Source organism: Sander lucioperca, chromosome 14 (assembly GCF_008315115.2).
Source record: "Sander lucioperca isolate FBNREF2018 chromosome 14, SLUC_FBN_1.2, whole genome shotgun sequence".
Lineage (NCBI taxonomy): Eukaryota > Metazoa > Chordata > Actinopteri > Perciformes > Percidae > Sander > Sander lucioperca.
In genome coordinates, this window is record NC_050186.1 from 28265730 (window position 1) to 28286907 (window position 21178).

At 41.2% G+C, this 21178-nt stretch overlaps 2 protein-coding genes across 2 annotated transcripts; both read right to left on the bottom strand.

Annotated features, from left to right (window-relative positions):
- Positions 1-5540: 5540 nt before the first annotated feature.
- LOC116034739 (tripartite motif-containing protein 16-like) lies at positions 5541-7254 on the bottom strand. The gene has a single exon (XM_031277454.2). It carries the CDS (start codon positions 7182-7184, stop codon positions 5541-5543), a length of 1644 nt encoding a protein of 547 aa, XP_031133314.1. The 5' UTR covers positions 7185-7254.
- Positions 7255-8808: 1554 nt separating this feature from the next.
- LOC116034762 (tripartite motif-containing protein 16-like) lies at positions 8809-10713 on the bottom strand. The gene has a single exon (XM_031277481.2). It carries the CDS (start codon positions 10632-10634, stop codon positions 8955-8957), a length of 1680 nt encoding a protein of 559 aa, XP_031133341.1. The 5' UTR covers positions 10635-10713; the 3' UTR covers positions 8809-8954.
- Positions 10714-21178: the final 10465 nt, after the last annotated feature.

The following is a 21178-nucleotide window of genomic DNA, read 5'->3' on the forward strand; positions in this document are numbered from 1 at the left end:
TTTGCAACTGACAGGCTCAGATTGTTATTCTAAGTCTCAACAACAATACATTTTAATAATAAATTGTATTTGTAACGGAATTTATATTTAAACAGATCTCAAAGTGCTACATATGAAATATGGAGATGTGCTAGGAAGAAAAAAATTAAAAGAAAATGAAACAACAAAAGGACAAGGAAAGGGGTTAATAATCAGCCATTATGGAAAGAATCCCTACAGAGATAGACCTTTTTGTGTATAGAGCCATGCAATGCAAATGTTGTTCGCTGCTCCAGTAAATAGGACGGACCTTAGATACGACTTTCCACGCTTAGCAACGGGAGATATTTATCAGCTCAAAGAACCCTTCAGCTACGAGCTAATGCTATGCTAGCAAGTTTCAAAGTCAATAACATTGTGTACAGTTGGCAATTAGCTATCCAGCCATGTCATTGTCCCCAAAACAATATAAATATTTTCACAATCAATTATCTGGCATGTGTACTGTCGGCTGCAGCCTGAAGAAGCGACCTGAACAGCGAACGGGACGTGAGATAACGTTATTTGCTGTGAAACAAAGTTTAGAGGAGCAGTGTAACTTACTTCTTGCAGCTTGTGTGTTAGCGCCATCCTGTGGTGTTCAGAGGATGAGGCACTTAATGACTACACAGTATTGGAAATAACAGATTCACATTTTCTTTATCCTTTAACAAAGCGCATTCACCGGAACTACTTCAGTAGGTGTCCTATAACATTTTTTTATGGACACCCTGCAGCCAATCAGAATCGAGTAAACGCCCACACCATGGTATAAGTAAGGGTTAATGCCCAACGAGGTTAGCCTGGCTCCGCCCTCCTACTTACTTCCGCTCAATTTTCATTTCCCTTCAGTACTCCGTCTGGGTTTGCGGTATATTCTTAGGTTTTCTCCAGTCAAATATTTGTAGGCCCAATCAGCGAACCGAGGGAGTGGCTGAGAACGATGACGTTGAGGACGTGCACTAGAAAGATGCGAGCGAAGCCATTCGGTCCGTTGTGGCAGCAACGCTGCCGAATATCCAGAAGTTAAAGCCCGAGCAAGAAAAATCTTTGCTGAGTTTTGTTGGTGGCCATGATGTTGTGGCCCTCCTCCCCACGGAGTTCGGGAAAAGTTTGATTTTCCAGCTTGCTCCGTTAGTGGTGAAGGAGTTGGCTAAGGCTAACACTAGCGATGCTAATGCTAAATATAAGCCGATAGTTGTTGTCGGTCTCCCCTCTTGTTGCACATGCACATGACATACGTCACGACCAAACGTTAGCGATTGGTTATGGCAGATCCAGAGTGACTCTGGGCAGATCCAGTAGTTTTTATCTTCAACAGAGTACTCGCCTTCAAGGAAGTTAACACTTGTCAATGGATAGAGGCCATACTCTCTGTACAAATGAAATGTACGAGAGTCTGGTAGGACCAGGCTACAACGAGGTGTCCATTAAATGCATTCTCATTAACAGGAACAGCCAGTTTTATTATATACTACATTATCATTTGCATATACCTTTATCATTCCAAGTGTTAATTGTAAAAAGAAATGTTATTTTAATTTAAACTGCTCATATTATGCTTTTTGGTTTTTTCCCTTTCCTTTATTGTGTTATATATCTTTTTGTGCACGTTATATAGGTTTACAAAGTGAAAAAGCCCAAAGTCCACCCCAAAGGGACTTACCATCTCCAACAGAAAACACTGTTCACAAACTTCTCCAAACAGCTCTATTGTAGTCCAGCCTTTACTTCCGTGGCACATCCTCATACTCTGCTTCTGACTGGCTAGTAGTCCTTACCTAGCTACTGCACATGTGCAACTCCCAACAAAGATGGAATAGAAGTGTGATGCCTCACTCGGTAAACAGAGAGCAAAACACACAGGGTGAAAAGAGGAGATGCAGCAATGTGCAGTACAAAAATATAGTGTTTTTTGAAAATGAAACCACATAAACCTATTCTGGTACAACCTCTAAATACAATTATGAACCTGAAAATGAACATAATATGAGCACTTTAAGACATTAACTGGCTGTGCGACGGTTCTGGCCTCCATGTCATACCTTAATTTCACTTTGAATTGATTCTGTTTCTTCAATTACTGATATATGTGGACAATGCATATGTTTGGAATAAACTGGCAATTGACTTTATTTTATAAATATGTACTGTATGGTGTATCTGTATCTGAATCTCTCTCTCTCTCTCTCTCTCTCTCTCTCTCTCTCTCTCTCTCTCAATTTCAATTTTCAATTTCCTTTATTGGCATGACAAAATAAATACATCTGTGTTGCCAAAGCATAAGAACAAACATACATACAAACAACAAGGGGTAAATACATCTGATGTAATAATACAAGTAAACAGGATAAGTATGATATAATTGCAGATAATAAACTAATTCTGTGTATGTCCCTCAAAAGGTATGTTGAAACAATAACATTAAAAAACACACAAAAAAAAACACGTTCTTCTCTTGGTCTCCACAATTTTAAATGGCGACCTCTTTCAATTTCCAGCTCATTGGTCACTGACTCTGTATTTTGTTAAAATTTGTTTTTCTTTTGGAATTTTTGTTTTTAGATATTCGGCTAATTAGATATCTCTGTTCAGGTATTGATAACAGGAGTTTGTGTTGTATTTTATTTTCATTTCGCCATTGTTCTGTGTATTCGTCTTTAAATTTTGTTTCAAATCTTTTGATTGAAGACTGAAGATTGTGTCTGTGGCGGCTCTGAGGCCTATTGACTGTGGTGTTTAGCTCTGTGTACCTCGGAGCCAGCTGGTCCAGGGGGTGGACATCTGAACACTACTTATTGCTCAGGAGAGCTTTGTATGCCATGTAATTTGTATCAGTTTGATTTAAATGCTGCCAAAATGTAATTGATATTTTTTAGAATTGAATTTTCAGAGGGAATATAACGAGTTCTGCTCTGCATACATTGTTTGGAGTGTTTGGGCGAGCATTTAAAATAATTTTATAGAATTCCAAATGTAATTTTTCAGTGGGAGTTTTATCCCAGTTTTTAAATTCTGGTTTTGAAATCGGGCCCCAGATTTCGCTTCCATAAAGCATTATAGGTGTTATCAAAAAATTGTGGATTTTTAGCCAAATTTTTGTGGGGATATTTGTTTTTCCAAATTTGCATTAAATTGCATACAAAGCTCTTCGAGCTTTATTACACAGTGTATTAATGGCCAGGTTGAAACTCCCTGATGCACTAATTTCAACCTTTAAGTAATAATATAAACCATTTTGTTCTAGTCTGGTGTTCCCCAGAGTGAAGTTGTAACTCTGGCTTTTTCCCTGAGATATGGCTGAGATATACCATAACACTGGTCTTTTCAGATTGACTGCCCATTTCTGACAGTACTACTCTAGCACGGACAGGCTCTGTTGTAAACCCTCTTCTGTTGAGGACAACAGAACTAGATCATCGGCATAGAGCAGGAACTTGATGTAAGTATCATGAAGAATGAAACCTGGGGCTGCACATTGTTCCAACATCGATGCCAGTTCATTGATGTAAATGTTAAACAATGTTGGACTCAAACTGCATCCCTGTCTAACTACGCGCCCCTGTTTAAAGAATTCTTACTGCACATTTATTTTTCATGTACAGTGATTTAATAATGTTATAAACCTTACCCACTTCACCGCTTTCAATAAGTTTATAAAAAAAAAAAAACATCATGCCGAATTGAATCAAATGCTTTTTTAAAGTCTATAAAACGTGCAAATATTTTACATTTTTTTTATTTTGGTTTAGTTTTTTATAAGGGTGTGTAAATGTGGTCTGAGGTACAATATTTTGTTAAAAAGCCAATTTGATTTTTACATTGTGCTTGGTAAGGAAGGACAAGGACAGTATTCGGGCATTATTAATACTTCAGAAAACCTTCCCCAGACTACACACAAGTTCACACAAATGCCTCTGTAATTATTAGGGTTGAATCTAGTTCCAGATCTCAGTGAAATAACCAGACTTTCTCTCTCTCTCGCCCCCACCAGCAGCATCAGATGGCCACCCACCAAGAGCCAGGTTCTGTCTGAGGTTTCCTCGCCGCTGTTGCACCAAATGCTTGCTCTTTGGGGGAATTGTGTTGTCTAGACTTACTGTAAAGTGTCCAGCGATAACTTCTATTATGATTTGACACTATAAATAAAACTGTAATGAATTTATTTACTTGTAATGAAACAACTTTCTAACAATATCTCTGTTCTGAGCATATACACCATTCTATACTGCACACTTGGGGTCAAACTACAGAAAAGCGAGTTTACACAGACTTCAAGTAGCTTATGCAATGAGAATATAACTGAAGAGTTGAAGATGGTGTGGTGTAGAGGTGTAGTGCAAGTGAAATGTTTGTGGCTGCAGGAGACAATCCTTTACAAATTGTCTAAAGAAATCTTATGTATATATTTATTTTCCGGGTTAAAGACTCTAAAAATGAAATCATCTTGGCCTTACCAAAATAAGGGTTAGCACTACACTCTACCAATCCCAGCTGTATTGGTATAGCTGTCTCGCTATAGGACACAGATTTTTTTATTCTTGGTTTCAAAGTAGGTATTGTGCTTTTAAAAGGCATTTATTGTATGTAGGCTAATTTATTCTATGTAATGTCTTGTCTTTTATCTGGACCCTGAGTCTCTAATAAAGTATTGATTGATTGATTGAATATCTTACTACCACATTTTTAGTTTGATTCTCTGTTCTCATACTCTCACTCTTTATTTCCTCTTCTTCAAATAAGTTTTCTTACTATACTAACATTATCTAAAAGACTTTTTGACACGCTCCGTAGTTTGGGAAATCAGGAAGCGATGCAGCAGTAACATTGTAGATGGCTAGCAGAAACAAACCTCTTTGAGCAGAAATGGATAAAGAAAATGGCAAGTTGAGTTTCAAAGCCCTTCCACATGGTTCTCTCGACAAGACTAAAGTTATTTGCAAGTGCTGTCGATGTAAATCGTGGTAAAAACCACCGGACTACGTTGAGTCTCAAATACCACTAGAGCATTCAAAACTTTTTTTAAAGTACATCTGGAACAGATAAAAAATGTGCGATTAATTTGCAATTATTTGCGACTTAATTATGGACAATATAAAATTAATTGTGATTAAATATTTTATCAGCCTTAATTTCAAGAGAAAATGCAATAATGATGTTATGTTCATTTAATATTCAACTCACGCTTATTTGTTTTATTTTATCTATGTAATTTTAATTTTAATTGGGGTTTTTGTTGTTTTTTATACCTACAAAAACTCCATGCCCCAGTCCCGCCCACAATGTTTGACTGACAGGCGATAGCTGGCTTGCCTTGTTCAGGGTTGGGCATAGTTTTGGTTTTAACAATTCTGATTCCAATTCCAATTCGTCCTGTTCAATTTTGGAACCGATGATTGTATTGAAAGCAAATTTTCCAAATGTTAACCAATTAAAAAAACGATTCCATTGGAATTGTAATTTTTTAAACGACTCCAAGTTGGAACCGGTTCTCAATGCCCAATCCTATTTACAACACCTGTCTACTTGAGCTCACACAACTCAACAGAGCAATAACTACCATTAACCCACAGTCCAGCATACAGAGGCTGAGTGAATGTGGTCTGGACTCTGTGGAGGAGGGTCATGGTTTCAGAGATGCTGTAGAAACACAGAACACCTGCACTGTGATCCAGGTACACTCCCACTCGGGAGGACCGAGGACCAGAGACCGAAGTTCTGAATTTGTTATGTCTGAATTCATAACCATTATTCAAGCAATCCAGTGCCCAAGACTTGTCATTGTTTCCAAATCCACTTTCATAACCTGTTCTCTTTATGTCCGTGTATGCGACTGCTACTGACACTAACCCTCTCCACTGCACCTCCCAGTAACACTGTCCAGTCAAACTCTCTCTGCTCATGACCTGAAGCCTGTCGACATCACTGTGTGAACCATTGGGACTAGATTGTACCTGCAGTGACGTCTTCAGCATTACGGATTGTCTCACTGTTGCTTTTCTGTTCCCTTCAGATAATAACAGCCCTCTGTGTGCTGTGTTTGGATCCAGCGTGATTTGATGGGAATACTGTAAGAAATCATCTCTGGTTTTAGGCTCTGCCTGTGGCAGTAAAACATCCACTTCAGTCTCTGTCAATGAGATCTTGATCCACACATCACTCAGAATGTCCTGTAGTTTATCTCTGACCTCTGACACAGCTGCAGTCACATCTTTAAAGTATTGTACAGGACGGATATTGATGCTGGGTGACTCTTTAGAGTCAGTGAGATTCGACAGCGAGCGGTAGTTGTGTAGAAACTGGGTGTGTTCCTCTGTGTGTGAGAGTTGTTCCAGCTCAGTATATTCCTGCCTCAGATCAATTATTTCCTGCTGCAGCTTCTCCTGAAGCTCTTTGACTCGACTCACTTTAGTTTTCTGACGACATCTGATCTGCTGCGTCACATCTGAGCTTCTTTTCTCAATGAGACAGATGAGATCTGTGAAGATCTTCTCGCTGTCCTCCACAGCTTCATCAGCAGAGTGATTGATGGCCTCCGCCTCCTGCTGAAGCAGCTTCACTTCTTTCTCTCTGTTCTGGATTCTCTGCCGGATCTTTTGCCGACTCACCCCGAGCTCTTTCTGCCCCTCAGTCACAGAGCACAGATAACAGATACACTGCTGATGAGTGTGGCAGAACATCTTCATTACCTCGTTGTGACGAGTACAGACGTTCTCCTGAAGCTTCTTGGAGGGGTCAACCAGCTTGTGTTTTTTAAAAGCAGGAGATTCATAGTGAGGCTGGAGGTGCTGCTCACAGTAAGAGACCAGACACTGCAGACAGGACTTGAGAGCTTTCAGCTTTCTCCCAGTGCAGAAATCACAGGCCACATCTCCAGGTCCGGCATAGCGGTGATCAGCTGGAGCAGGTTGGAGTCCTGTCTTCTTCAGTTCCTCCACTAAATCTGCCAACATGGTGTTTCTCCCCAGCGCAGGCCTTGTTCTGAAGGTCTGTCTGCACTGAGGACAGCTGTAGATTTCCTTCCGAACCTCTTCATCCCAGTGGCTTTTAATACAACTCATACAGTAGTTGTGCCCACAGGGAATAGTCACTGGATCCTTCAGTAGATCCAGACAGATCGAACAGCAGAGTTTTTCCTGGTCCATCTGAATTCCTCGCTGCGCCATTTCACCTCTCAGAGACAGTGACTGGCAAATAGTTCCACTTTTTCATACAAAAAACACACTGGGAACAGACCCAAACCAAAACTGAGATCCCTTTCTTTATGTTCACTCACTGATATGCATTAGATGGGGATTGACAGCATTCGCACTTCACAGCACGATGGCTACACCCATCTGTAAACTAGATCAGTGAAGGCTGGAAAAGCAGGAAACACGTGGACTGAATGGGACTGGCTGCACTCGAGAGCAGGGAGGAGAAGGAGGGGTTAATAGGCTCTGATTCATTCCAGGAAGAGGAATCAATAAAAGCAAGTCATTGTGTTTTGTACATGAAGTGAAGAGTTTAAGACATGAGACTGGATGAAGTCTCATGAAATACACCCTGCTCACAATACACAACGTATGATAAGCGTGCTCAGATAATTTATCACAGTTTTAGGTTGATGTGTTGACCTAGGCCTCTCTTATTTAGTACTCTTTGGTTTGTTTGGAGAAGCTGTGTGACATGATTAAACATATCTGTTCCATATACAAATTTAATCAAATATTAACAGTGTGTTGATCTGCTACAGTAGAAGAACACAAACAATGTTGGTGCTGTTAGTGACGTGGCTTTAAACTCTTCAGATCCTCAGATATTTATTACCACATCAGGGACAGAAAAAAAGGTTGAGTACATGATCAGGAGAGAGCAGTCAGATGATAAAACAGAGAACTAGTTAGCTGGTCTTGAAAATACAGTTACCCTATAGGGTCACCACCCGTTACAAGTTTTCTGTGGTGGTTTTGTTTTCAAAGGGCTGTAAGCGATCAGATACCACAACGTCCCACATTGTTTTTTTCTCTTCCTGTCCTATAAAAACTTCAGCATGAATGCCTGTCAGTAAAGAAGCCAGTCAGGAAAAGAACAAATAAAAATGTCTATTTTCAAATATCTGTCTCCGCATCTGCCACCTTTACTGTTTAGTTTGGTTGGATTTGTTTTTCATGTCGTTTTTTCACCACCAGGTGTCCCCCTTTGGCTTTGTTTCCCTCTGTGGCAGTTAAAGGCCTTTTTCACAGCAGACATTTTGACTTGTCATAGCAGGAACTATATATATATACATACATACATACATATATATACACAATACTATCACTTTCATATGTTCTTCTGTGGCTTTTTTTTTTTTGGCCATTTCTAGAATAAAGGTGTAAACATACTGTTTTCATTTTGACAAATAAAAAACTTTATTTGCGGATTTTAGTCACATAAACAATCAATAAATCATCATAATTGTGGTATATTGTTTTCATCCATATACAAGTTATTTCAATTATTTATCTACAAGTAGCCATAATCAACCAAGCAAAAGGATTACATGTTTTAAATAATGATATTTTACAAATTAAAGTATTCTTTCTTTCAGATCTTATTTGAAATCAGGGTCATCTTTCCTGACAACCCACAAAACAGATATAACAGGAAACTCCTTAAAAGGATACATTTATTTACCCTTACCATTAACCTTTACTTTACGTCCTCTATTTATATTATTAGTAGTATCACAGTTTTTAGCTATTTTTGTCTTCTTTTTAGTTTTTTTGTTTTTTCAGTAAAAACTAATGAACACAATTTAAAAAAAAAAAAAGTCTGTATAAAAGAAGAAAGAATGCTCTACTTGTATGAGCAGTGATTGTGATCAAACCCTAAAGGCAGTTGAGATGGATAATTATCTATTTACACACTCACAACAGAATCCACCCAGCACCTCTTTAGGGTTAGGGTTAGCTTTAGTCTTTCGGCTCACAAAGCTCAGCAGATGATCCAAATCCAAGAAAACCATAAGTCCTGAGTCCAGCATAGAGCGGCTGAGTGAATGTGGTCTGGACTCTGTGGAGGAGGGTCATGGTTTCAGAGATGCTGTAGAAACACAGAACACCTGCCCTGTGATCCAGGTACACTCCCACTCGGGAGGACTCAGGACCAGAGACGGAAGTACAGATTCCGTCATGACTGAATTCATAATTATCATCTGAACAATCTAAAGCCCAAGACTTGTCATTGTTTCCAAATTGACTTTTGTCTCCTTTTCTGCTAATATCCTTGTATGCGACAGCTACATGAACTCCTAACCCACTCCACTCCACCTCCCAGTAATGACGTCCAGTCAGACTCTCTTGACTCAGGACCTGAGACCTGTTAATAAATCGGTCTGGGTGACTAGAATACGACTGTTTTTTTCTCTTGTTTTTTGCTTTTCTGTTCCCCTCAGATAATTGCAGCTGTTGGTTTGCTGTGTTTGGATCCAGTGTGATTTTGTGTGAATATTTTAAGAATTCATCTCTAGTCTTTGGCTCTGCTTGTGGCAGTAAAACATCCACGTTAGTCAATGTATGTGAGATATTGATCCATTCCTTGATAAGAACATCCTGTAGTTTATCTATGGCCTCTGACACAGCTGCAGTCACATCCTCAAAGTACCTCGGAGGACTGGTACCACTACTGGGCAAGTCTGTAGATTCACTAAGACATGGCAGAGGGGGGTACTTGCGTAGAAACTGGGTGTTATCCTCATAGAGAGAGAGCTTCTCCAGCTCAGTGTCTTTCCTCCTCAGTTCTGAGATCTCCTGTTCTAGCTTCATTTGAAGCTCTTTGGCTCGACTCACTTCAGTTTCCTGCTGAAATCTGATCTGCTGCTTCACTTCTGAGCTTTTATTTTCAATGAGATAGACCAGGCCAGTGAAGATCTGCTCACTGTTTCTGACAGTTTCATTAGCAGAGTGAATGACGGTCTCCACCTCCTTCTGTAGCAACTTCACATCTTTCTCTTTGTCCTGTATTCTCTGCTGGATCTTTTGTCGTCTCACCCCGAGCTCTTTCTGCCTCTCAGTCTGTTCTGCTGCAGCTGAAACTGTGTCGTGGCCTTTATGTTCCTCCAAAGAGCACAGATAACAGATACATTTCTGATCAGTGCGACAGAACATCTTCATCACCTCGTTGTGACGAGTACAGACGTTCTCCTGAAACGTCTCGGAGGGGTCGACCAGCTTGTGTTTTCCAAAGGCAGGGGATTCATAGTGAGGCTGGAGGTGCTGCTCACAGTAAGAGACCACACATTGCAGACAGGACTTGAGAGCTTTCAGCTTTCTCCCAGTGCAGAAATCACAGGCTACATCTCCTGCTCCAGCATAGTAGTGATCAGCCGCAGCAGGTTGGAGTCCTGTCTTCTTCAGTTCCTCCACTAAATCTGCCAACATTGTGTTTTTCACCAGGGCAGGCCTCGGTATAAGGAGCTGTCTGCACTGAGGACAGCTGTGGATTTTCTTCTGATCCTCTACATCCCAGTGGCTTTTAATACAGCTCATACAGTAGCTGTGTCCACAGGGAATAGTCACTGGATCCTTCAGTAGATCCAGACAGATCGAACAGCAGAGTTTTTCCTGGTCCATCTGAATTCCTCGCTGTGCCATTTCACCTCTCAGAGACAGTGACTGGGAAATAGTTCCACTTTGTCATACAAAAACTAGGAACTGGGAACTGTTCCAAACTAAAACTGAGTTCCTCATTTCCTCATCACTGATATACATGGAATGGGGCGTGAGCATTTGCACTCCACAGCATGATGGTAACACCCATCTGTCAACTTGCAGCTCTAAGATGGGCAAAGGAAGCAGGAAACAAGATATTTTATTATCGTTTTTTATTTTATTTATTCCTCTTTTTCCGAGAGTAATTGCAAAATAGCCACAAAACAGGTTGAATACATTAAAGGAGGAGGAGTGGTTAAAGCAAGTCATTGTGTTCTTTTATCTCCTCTTTAGAACATGAAGTAAAGAGTTTGATATATCAGACTGGATGAATTCCACCTACAGTAAAAAAAAAAAGATGTCCAGCTCACAACACAACCTATGATAACCCTGCTCAGATAATAAGTCCTTTAGGTTTATGTGTTGACCTAGTCCTCTCGGTAACACTTTATTTGAAGGAGTGTGCATAAGACTGACATGACACCATCATAATTATGACATTCAATTCAATTTCAATTCAATTTTATTTATAGTATCAAATCATAACAAGAGTTATCTCAAGGCACTTTATAAATAGACTAGGTCAAGACCCAACAATTCCAGTAATTCCCCAAAGTGCTAGCATTTAGTGCGACAGTGGCGAGAAAAAACTCCCTTTTAGGGAGAAACCTCGAGTGGTGAGGAAAACTTCCTTTTAGGGAGAAACGCGTTACAAAGTAACGCACAAGTAACGTAACTACTTTTTCAGGTAAAAAGTAGTGTAACGCGCTACTACTGAAAATTTGGTAACGAAACGTAGGTCCTTTTTCAGTTCGGCGCAACGTTACTTTTCCCAGGGACAGATTCGACAGCGACACTGCCTTCTCAGCTGCGCGCTCACAAGCTCCACACGGTACGTGACAGAGGCTGGTAGCAGAGCAATGCTGCAGCCAACGCTAACTTTTGAGAGCGTTTTAAGCTTCGTGGCTTTTTGCTGGACGGCGCTCTGAGCAGAGAGCTACGTGACACGTGCCACTACATCGCTGAGGACTGGCGGTTAAATCGGCCGTCCTACAAACAGAGCATGCCAGGCAGACACAAAGCTGACAACCTCACATATGGATGCGGTGGAGATGGGCTCATACATAGGCTACACGCAGTGGACCGCTGTGGACTTGTCGCACGGACACGCAAGGATTTCCAGAGAAGAGGCTGCATGACCGGTACAAGTCGATACAGACATTACATACACTAACACTGTGTAACGCCGTTGACCTGCCGATGTGCATTCAACCCGCACTGGACTCGTTCATAATGAATCAGCCGTCACTCTGTGAGTAGAGAATCCAGTCTGCAGTGTAGTTCAAACACTTCACTGATAAACCATAGATTGGCTTTATGGTCAAAGATAGTTTTTGTATGATTAACTTCAATCTCTGCCAGAGACACCTGCTTTTAAAAGTAACGTAAATGTAACGAGTAACATAAAAAGTTACTTTCCATAGGGGTAACTAAGTAAAGTAACGGATTACTTTTTTAAGAAGTAACGAGTAACGCGCAAACACTACTTTTTAAAAGTAACTTCCCCAACACTGGTCACAATAAAGAAAATGGAACTATGACTAGAAATTGTAGTTGTAGCAGTTCATGGCGTAGCAGAGCACTGCAGGGCATTGCATGGTGTAGCAGGGCACTGCAGGGCATAGCAGGGCGTAGCAGGGCACTGCAGGGCATAGCAGGGCATAGCAGGGAACTGCAGGGCACTGCAGGGCATAGTAGGGCATAGCAGGACACTGCAGGGCATAGCAGGACACTGCAGGGCATAGCAGGGCGTAGCAGGGAACTGCAGGGCATAGGCAGGACGTAGCAGTATACCTGTCATTAAAATGAAGTCTTTTTGAATGTTCAAGACTGTTGTCATTAAAGAGTAATTTCGGCTTTTTCAACCTGGACCCTATTTTCCTATGTTTTTGTGAATAAATGTGACTGATAGGAACAACAATCTTTGAAATTGGTCTAGTACTAAGCGAGAATGCTGTGAGCAGCAGCCACAGACTGGCCTGCAATGTAATCCTATAGGGCAGATGTGCATCGTCAATTTCAACCACAAAAGTGCTGTTTTTGCCACTGGCAGGCTCACTGACAGCTAGCGCTAAACCCACCAGACTCCATTTAAAAGAACAGTACTTTTAGCCCCATAACTTACTAAGGCTGTTGGAACGAATGCCGAAATTCGAATATAATTCGAATAGTAAAAAAATCAATACTATTCGAATGCTGAAATTACTATTCGAATGTGACTTTTTTTATAAATATGTTGGCTAACGTTAGCTAATCTCCCTCTCCTCACCTTGGCCTACCCGCATGTGTCACTCATGTCACGTCGTATGAACAATAACTTAGCGGGAGTGAGAAACACAAGGCATTGTGAGGTCTAAGATAAGGTTAGTACAACATTACGGAGCTAGCGTTACGTACCGAGTAACGTTAGTACAACATTACGGAGCTAACATTACGGAGCTAACGTTACGTACCGAGTAACGTTAGTACACGGGGGAGTGACAGGCTGGAAATCGTAAGAAGGACGGGAAATAGTTTTAACATGACTTTAAAATCGACTTCCACCGAGCCAAAGTGCTTATGTTAACATTAGTTAGCTCGTTCTTGTTTTCTAACTGCGTCGCGAGGTACAGTAATGTTAGCATAGCTGGGAGCTTCATGAAGACAGCTAAAGGTAATGTTAGCTGCCCTACAGCTGTCAGAGTTAGCTTCTACTTATATATTACCTTTTAATAGCTGTATTCTCAGTAACATGACAATCTGCAAGAAACAGGTTGCTTAGAAATCACTAAAATAGTAGTGACTGCCCCGTTTGGCTTAGTTATTAATGCAGTTAGCATCATTTGTTACTTACCTAGCTAGTTTATGACAAAACGAGCACTGTTAGCCTTTACAACAGAGCTGCTTCACTACACTTGTTGATAATGTTTCATTACGGAGTTCTCTGTTGATTTGTGTTTGTCGCTGTGTGCTCGTGGTGGAAAATGATACAATACTACCTCCACTCTAGTAGTGACCATGCCTATTCTCCCTGCTCAACATTGATACAGAGATTTTCCCACCATTTAGCTGACAGTTTGCTTAGCCTATCCCTAGTAGTTAGCTTGTTTTATCTGGCATTTTAACCATTTCTGATCAAGAGACTCCCCTCCGTAGCCTAGGCTACTTGAATCAGAACAATCCAAGATTGTTGCAGCACAGAATGACAGTTCAGCTCGGTGTTCACTAAAGGTTAGCATTATCAACACCATAGTGCAAATTCAGTTCAATAGGCTACTCATGCATGCAAATTAACTAGCTTGTTCTTAACACAACAAAGTCAACCGTTAGACAGGCAAAGTTATCAGCAGTTAGCAACATGTAAGAGCCTTAGGTGGTAAGGTGGCTGTGTTAGAACACAGCTCGGCCTCTACTTGGGGACACTAGGCTACTCGCAGTCGCGGTTAATATTATTAGGCTATGAATTCATCAGCTGTTTTTCCTCGTCCATTTGAATTCCTTGCTGCGCCATTTTACTTCTCAGAGACAGTCAAGTAGCTTTGTCATACAAGAAACATACTGAAAACTGATTAAAACTGAAACTTGAGTTCCTCTTTTCATGTACACTGATATGCAAATGAGGCATGAGCACTTGCACTCAACAGCATGTTGCTAAAAACCCATCTGTCAACTTGCAGATCTGTGAAGAGCAGAGGAAAAAGGAAACAAGTTATTTTAGTCTTGTTCCTTTTTGTCAGAGGGAATTGCAAAATTCCCACATCACAGCTTTTGATACATGCCTGGAGGAGGAGTGGTTTAAGCATATCAGTGTGTTGTTGTATATTCTTTTAAGAACATGAAGTGAAAAGTTTGATAATCAGACTGGAAGAATTCCAGCTAAAAATACTGACCTATGATAGCCCTGCTCAAATAAGTTGGTTTTAGGTTGATGTGTTGACCTAGTACTCTCTCCTTTGTTTGGAGTAGCTGTGTGACATGATTTATCACATTTGTTTCATACACCATCCATGTTGTGACCTGCTCTTGTAGAAAGTACAGACACTGTTGGTGCTGTTAGTGATTTGGCTTTGAACTTTTCAGATCCTTCAGGGTCAACACATTCTCACTCCCATCACATAACATATGGATGCTTAGCCATGTGGGGATCGATCAGTCATTACTAACACACCTTTTTATCCTGGCCTTTGGCAGTGGTGATTCTAGGGTCTGTTGTGGCCCTAGGCAAGAATTCCTAGAGGGCCCCTCAAAACCAGCGTTCGTCACCATTATGTTCTAAACTCTACAAATGCTGCTTTGGGACCTTGGCTATGGCAAATGCTGCCACTATGTCCTCCAGATCTAATGACCTTCGCACATTTCGTTCTATTGAAATAAGACCCAGTCCAGAAAGTCTCCCCTGGGACAGGAGCTAGACGGACCCACACTCCAGGCTGAAGTCTCCAGTTCCACTAGCTAGGTTAACTAACAAAAAAAACGTGAAAATAAAAACGCCATTAGTCTAACGTTAATGCTAGCTAGCTAAAGTTATTTCAATGTCTCCCCCATAGTTAAGGTTAAATGACAGCATTCAGACAGTTACTGTTACACAACTTAATCTTCATTATCTACTCTACTTACCACTGTCTTGCTTTCTTTTCTTCTCATCCTTATTTTTTCTTTCTTTTTTTACACCATGAGAAGGATAACTCCTCTTAATTTTCCTTTGACTTTACTTTGAAAAAATTCTATCATGCTTCGACGAGAATGACATGGGGCCCCTTCAGATGACAGGGTCAGCCCTCGGGGGTCCCCGACCGGCCTGGGGCCCCAAGCAGTTGGCTGCTGGTTGGCTGGCTTGCCTGTTGACAAGCTGCGGCTCTGGCCTTTGGTCCTAGCTGAGTCTGGGTGTCAAATGTCTTTAATGTGTTTTGTTGTTTCATGTTATTTGTAACAATGTATTTTACATGATCATTTTTGTATTTGATATTTTACCTTGTTCAGCACATTGGTCAACCACAGTTGTTTTAATGTGCTATATAAATAAAGTTGACATTGACGTGCCTTTGACGTTGTTATTGACGCTAAAAGTCTCCTTTAGACTCAGATCTAAACGCACTTTATCGAAATGCGTTGGGTCAGGACTATTGCTTTACTTACTTTTGACGCAGTTAGGTTTAGGGAAAGATTGTGGGTGGTCTTATAAAAGGTACATTTACGTGACATGTGGGACAATAACATGACAGTTGGGTTAATGAAAAAAAAAACACGACAGTTAAGTTTAGGAAAAGATCATGGGTGGGCTTATAAAAGGTGCATTTATGTGACACGCGGGACAAAACCAGGACAGTTGGGTTAAGGAAAAGAAAAACGTGACAGTTAGGTTTAGGAAAAGATCGTGGGTGGGGTTATAAAATGCACGTATCTGTGACACACGGGACACAAACCTCAGTCTACAGGCTGAAAGTCTTGTGTTGTTTGACCTATCTACCACCCCAACCAACCTCCCCACATGGAATTTCAGACTATAACACTGCTACCTACCGCTCTTAATACTACGTCATCTTCACGTGTCACGAAGCTGCCGCTCTCCCCAGTGCGTTCCGTACACATGCTGAAGGGTGATTTTTGTGTTGTATCTGACGCTGACAGCCAACAACCAAGCGTCCGTATTTTACAAGTTGGGAGTGAGAACGTGTTGCCAGGGTTTATTTCCACATCAGGGACAGGAAAATGTTTTTTTGCACTATTAATATGACGTAGGTAAAGTCTACCAGTTGTTCATTGTCACTGGCAAACAATTTTTACGACCATGTGGTTGCCTGTGCTGTGTCCTGGTTTGGTGTGTGTGTGTATGTGTGTGTTTTTTTCACTTTGTTCCAGAGTGCCTGTAGGCAGAGCCAAGGCCAGGGTTGTCAGGAGGGAATGTGGCGCACCTGTTCAGCCTGGCTCACATGCATTTAAGATGGCTGCGAACTAAGATCTCTTCTCCCAAATCCCCATGCATCACCCCAGCCCTGAAACGACAGCTGATACCACAGGGAGAGAAACAGATTTAAAGCGGGGTTGTGACGCTGTGATTAGCCCTTGGAATTCGTGGCCGATTTCGATTGGTTTAACAGGAAGGTGAACGCCTCCAACAGCTGATCAATTTAGGAAGAGAGCATTGATAAAATGTTAGGTCTTCCTGAAAGAATTTACGCTGAGCTACATATGCAGATGCAGAGTGCATCTTGATGTATATCACAACCACATTGATCCTGAGTACATCAGCAGCAGAGAGCCGTCATTACAATGAAACAGAATACTTTAGGGTTTTAAAAATACAGTTACTTTTAGGGTCACTACCCATTAAAACTTTCTGTGGTGGTTTCTGTGCTGTGAGGAATCAGGAAGCACAACTGTGGTGGAAATTCCGGTGAGGAGTGAAGAAATAATAGTTTGATGAGACCAGAGTTGTCTTTGTCTATTTATTTTGCAACAAGAAAAAAAAATAGAATTCAGGAAGATAATAGTTTCAGCTGAAAGGACAGAGCTCTGTAACGCCTGCGATGGTTCAGCCTGACAAATAATTGCCTGAACTCATCACGTCTTAGAATTGGCTTCATTTTTAATCCAGACAAGTTAAAGCTATTCTTAGATTCTTAGTCATATGAGATGTCCAACAAGACCATTTCTGCTTATTCATCCTGTTCAAACCATAACTTCCGGCTTCATCAACAAGTGTGCGCCACAGGGTTCAGTCTGAGGAGGTTTTGCAATATAAGCATAAAATGAACAAAATACAATAACACAGTGAGCATACTTTACTGAAAACATACAGTTGACACAACAACAACACTTTTATTGACTTATATTTTGTCTTCCTATCCTTTTAACTTCAGCATGGCAGCCTGTTAGTAAAGCAGCCAGTCAGGAAAGGACTATTTTTCTAATATCTGTCTCTACTTCTGGCCCATTTACTCTTTTACGTTTGGTTGCATTTGTTTTTAATGTCATTTTTTCACCACCAGCTGTCCCATTTGGCTTAGTTTTCCCTTGGTGACAGTTAAAGGCCTTGCTCACAGTAAACATAATGACTTGTCATAGCAGGGAGCACAGGTGTAAAAATAACATTAACAGAGACCTTGTTCTGTTCTAGTGTACCAGTAAACCATGACAACCCTGAAACTGAAGCAGCTAAATAGAATTCAGCCATCACATATTGTATTATTTACACCTGTGCTTTTTCTACAGTGACATGTCAATGTAACTCTGGCATTGTTTTATTCATTTTTCTCACCTGTTTAGTCCTGTTAAATTTGGTTAGTTTGTCAAACTAATTGCTTAGTTTTTGCAACCCTGAATCAGTACCAGTTTCTTTCTTGTGTTCACCGCTTGTATTTTGGACTATTGCCTGTTTGTTGAAGTGTTGACACCATAGAAACACAGAACCCCTGCACTGTGATCCAGGTACGCTCCCACTCGGGAGGACTGAGGACCAGAGATGGAAGTTCTGATGTTATGTCTGAATTTTTGTTTATTGAACACTGGACACTCTAATGCCCAGGATATGCCATTGTTTCCAAATCCATCATCATTTCCTGTTCTGCTGATATCTTTGTATGTGACTGTTACTGTAGCTCTGACTTTACTCTCCACCTCCCAGTAACAAAGCCCACTTAAACTCAGGACCCAATGAATATTGTAAGAATTCAGCTCTGGTCTTTGGCTCTGCCTGTGGCTGTAAAACATCCACTGATCTCACTGACAGTGAGATCTTGGTCCACACATCACTCAGAATGTCCTGTACTTTATCTCTGACCTCTGACACAGCTGCAGTCACATCTTTAAAGTATCGTACAGGACAGATATTGATGCTGGGTGACTCTTTAGAGTCAGTGAGATTCGACAGCGAGGGGTAGTTGTGTAGAAAAAGGGTAAAACATACTGTATAAGGGACAAATCAGACTCAAACAGGAACCTAAGCTAGACCAAGACATGAAACCAAACACTACAAAATAATATAGGATGTAAACCATCCATCCATCCATCCATCCATCCATCCATCCATCTTTGTCCGCTTATCCGGTATCGGGTCGTGGGGGTAGCAGCTCCAGTAGGGGACCCCAAACTTCCCTTTCCCGAGCCACATTAACCAGCTCAGACTGGGGATTCCGAGGCGTTCCCAGGCCAGGTTGGAGATATAGTCCCTCCACCTAGTCCTGGGTCTTCCCCGAGGCCTCCTCCAAGCGAAACATAAAAGATGAGCACAGGAAAAACCTGAACAAATAACAAGGAAACAAGAATCAATCAAAAACAGGGCATGAGTTAACAAAATAAAATAGGAAATATAACAACAGAAACCCACAACTCTAACAATTCCTCTCTACTTTAGTACACTTTGGTTTGTTTGGAGTGTGACATGATTAAACATACACACCCCACACCAATTTAATCAATTATGAACAGTGTGTTGACCTGCTAATGTAGAACACCAACAATGTTGGTGCTGTTAGTGGCGTGGCTTTGAACTCTTCAGATCCTCCGGGGTTTATTACCACATCAGGGTCAGAAAAAAATGTTTTCTTGAATATTGGTATGACACATTAAATTGGACCAGTTTAACCACATTGATCCTGATCAGATGATACAACAGAATACTTAAGTGGAGTTTGAAAATAGAGTTACCCTTTTTTTGGTCACTACTGATTGAAATCTTTCTGTGGTGGTTTTGTTTCCCCTGTGCTGTGAGCGATTTAAAAGGACAACGCCGCACTTTATGTTTCCTCTTTCTGTCCTATAAACTTAAGCATGAAAGCCAGTAAATGAGCCAGTCAGGAGGGAAGCAAATGAAAAGGCTATTTCGAAATATCTGTCTCCACTTTTGGCCCGTTTACTAAACTCAGCAAAAAAAGAAACACCCCTTTTTCAGGACACTGTATTTTAAAGATACTTTTGTAAAAATCAAAATAACTTTAGAGATCTTCATTGTAAAGGGTTTAAACAATGTTTTCCATGCTTGTTCAATGAACCATAAACAATTAACGAACATGCGCCTGTTGAATGGTCGAAAAGACAGTAAAAGCTTGCAGGCAGTAGGCAATTAAGGTAACAGTTATGAGAAAATTAGGAAAGTAAAGAGACCTTTCTACTGACTCTGAAAAACACCAAAAGAAAGACGCCCAGGGTCCCTGCTAATCTGCGTGAACGTGCCTTAGGCATGGTGCATGGAGGCAAGGGGACAGCAGATGTTGCCAGGGCAATACATTGCAATGTCCCTACTGTGTGTAAGACAGCGCTACAGGGAGACAGGAAGCACAGCTGATCGTCCTCACAGTGGCAGACCACGTGTAACAACACCTGCATAGGATCGGTACATCCGAATATCACACCTGCGGGACAGGTACAGGATGGCTAAAACAACCGCAGGAACTGGCCAGTCTGGTGCAGTACATGAGGAGGAGATGCACTGCAGTACTTAATGCAGCTGGTGGCCACACCAGATACTAAGGGCTACTTTTGATTTTGATCCCCCTTTGTTCAGGGACACATTATTCCATTTCTGTTAGTCACATGTATGTGAAAATTGTCCAGTTTATGTCTTAGTTGTTAAATATTTTAATGTTCGTACAAATATTTGCATATGTTAACTTTGCTTAAAATATAAAAGCAGTTGAAAGTGAGTTGCTGAGTATATTTAGTTTGGTTGGATTTGTTTTTTCTAATGTAAATTTTCACCACCAGGTGTCCCCCTTGGCCTAGTTTTCCCTCTGTGACAGTTAAAGGCCTTTTTCATAGCAGACATTTTGACTTGTCAAAGCAGGGAGAACAGGTGTCATAATAACATTAACAGAGACACTGTTTTGTTAAATTCACGTCAAAATGGCTTTGGTATTGTTTTGATTATTGTTCTCACCTGATAGAAACTTTATCAGTTTCTGTCTTTTGTTTACCTCATGCATTTTGGACTATTGCCTGTTTGTTGAAGTCTAAACTGCCAATTGAATTCCTTGTGTGACAACTCCTTCCACTCTGCCTGCAGGTACTGGGAGTGGGTGGCAAGGTGGAGCTGGGAGGGTCGTCTGTACCTGCCAATCTGGGCGTGGCTTCCAGGAAGGACTGCCCTTCTAGGAGACTTGGGGGGGCTTTCATACCTGCCTCATTAACTTTGGCTGAATCGCACTAGAGTTTGTTTTACCCCTTGGTGTGGTTCGTTTGGGCACGTGTGAAGGCAGCAATCGCGCTCAGATGCGCACCAAAAGCAGACCAAACAACCCTGCCGAGACCTGCTTAAGGAGGTGGTCTCGGTACGCATTCAATCGAACTCTGGAACGGTTGGTTTGTGATGAGAACGTGATCCAACCTCCAACCCCAACCCCCCCAACTACTGTATGTGTACTCCACAAGTCTGAGCTAAATGGCTCATGTAGTCAGGTGTGCTCTGCAATCTGCCATGTGGCAGAACATGCGGACTGTAGCAACTTGCAATC

Excerpts from the sequence above, each read along its gene's own strand:
- LOC116034739 (XM_031277454.2), bottom strand. The coding sequence starts at position 7,184 with ATGGCGCAGCGAGGAATTCAGATGGACCAGGAAAAACTCTGCTGTTCG.
- LOC116034762 (XM_031277481.2), bottom strand. The coding sequence starts at position 10,634 with ATGGCACAGCGAGGAATTCAGATGGACCAGGAAAAACTCTGCTGTTCG.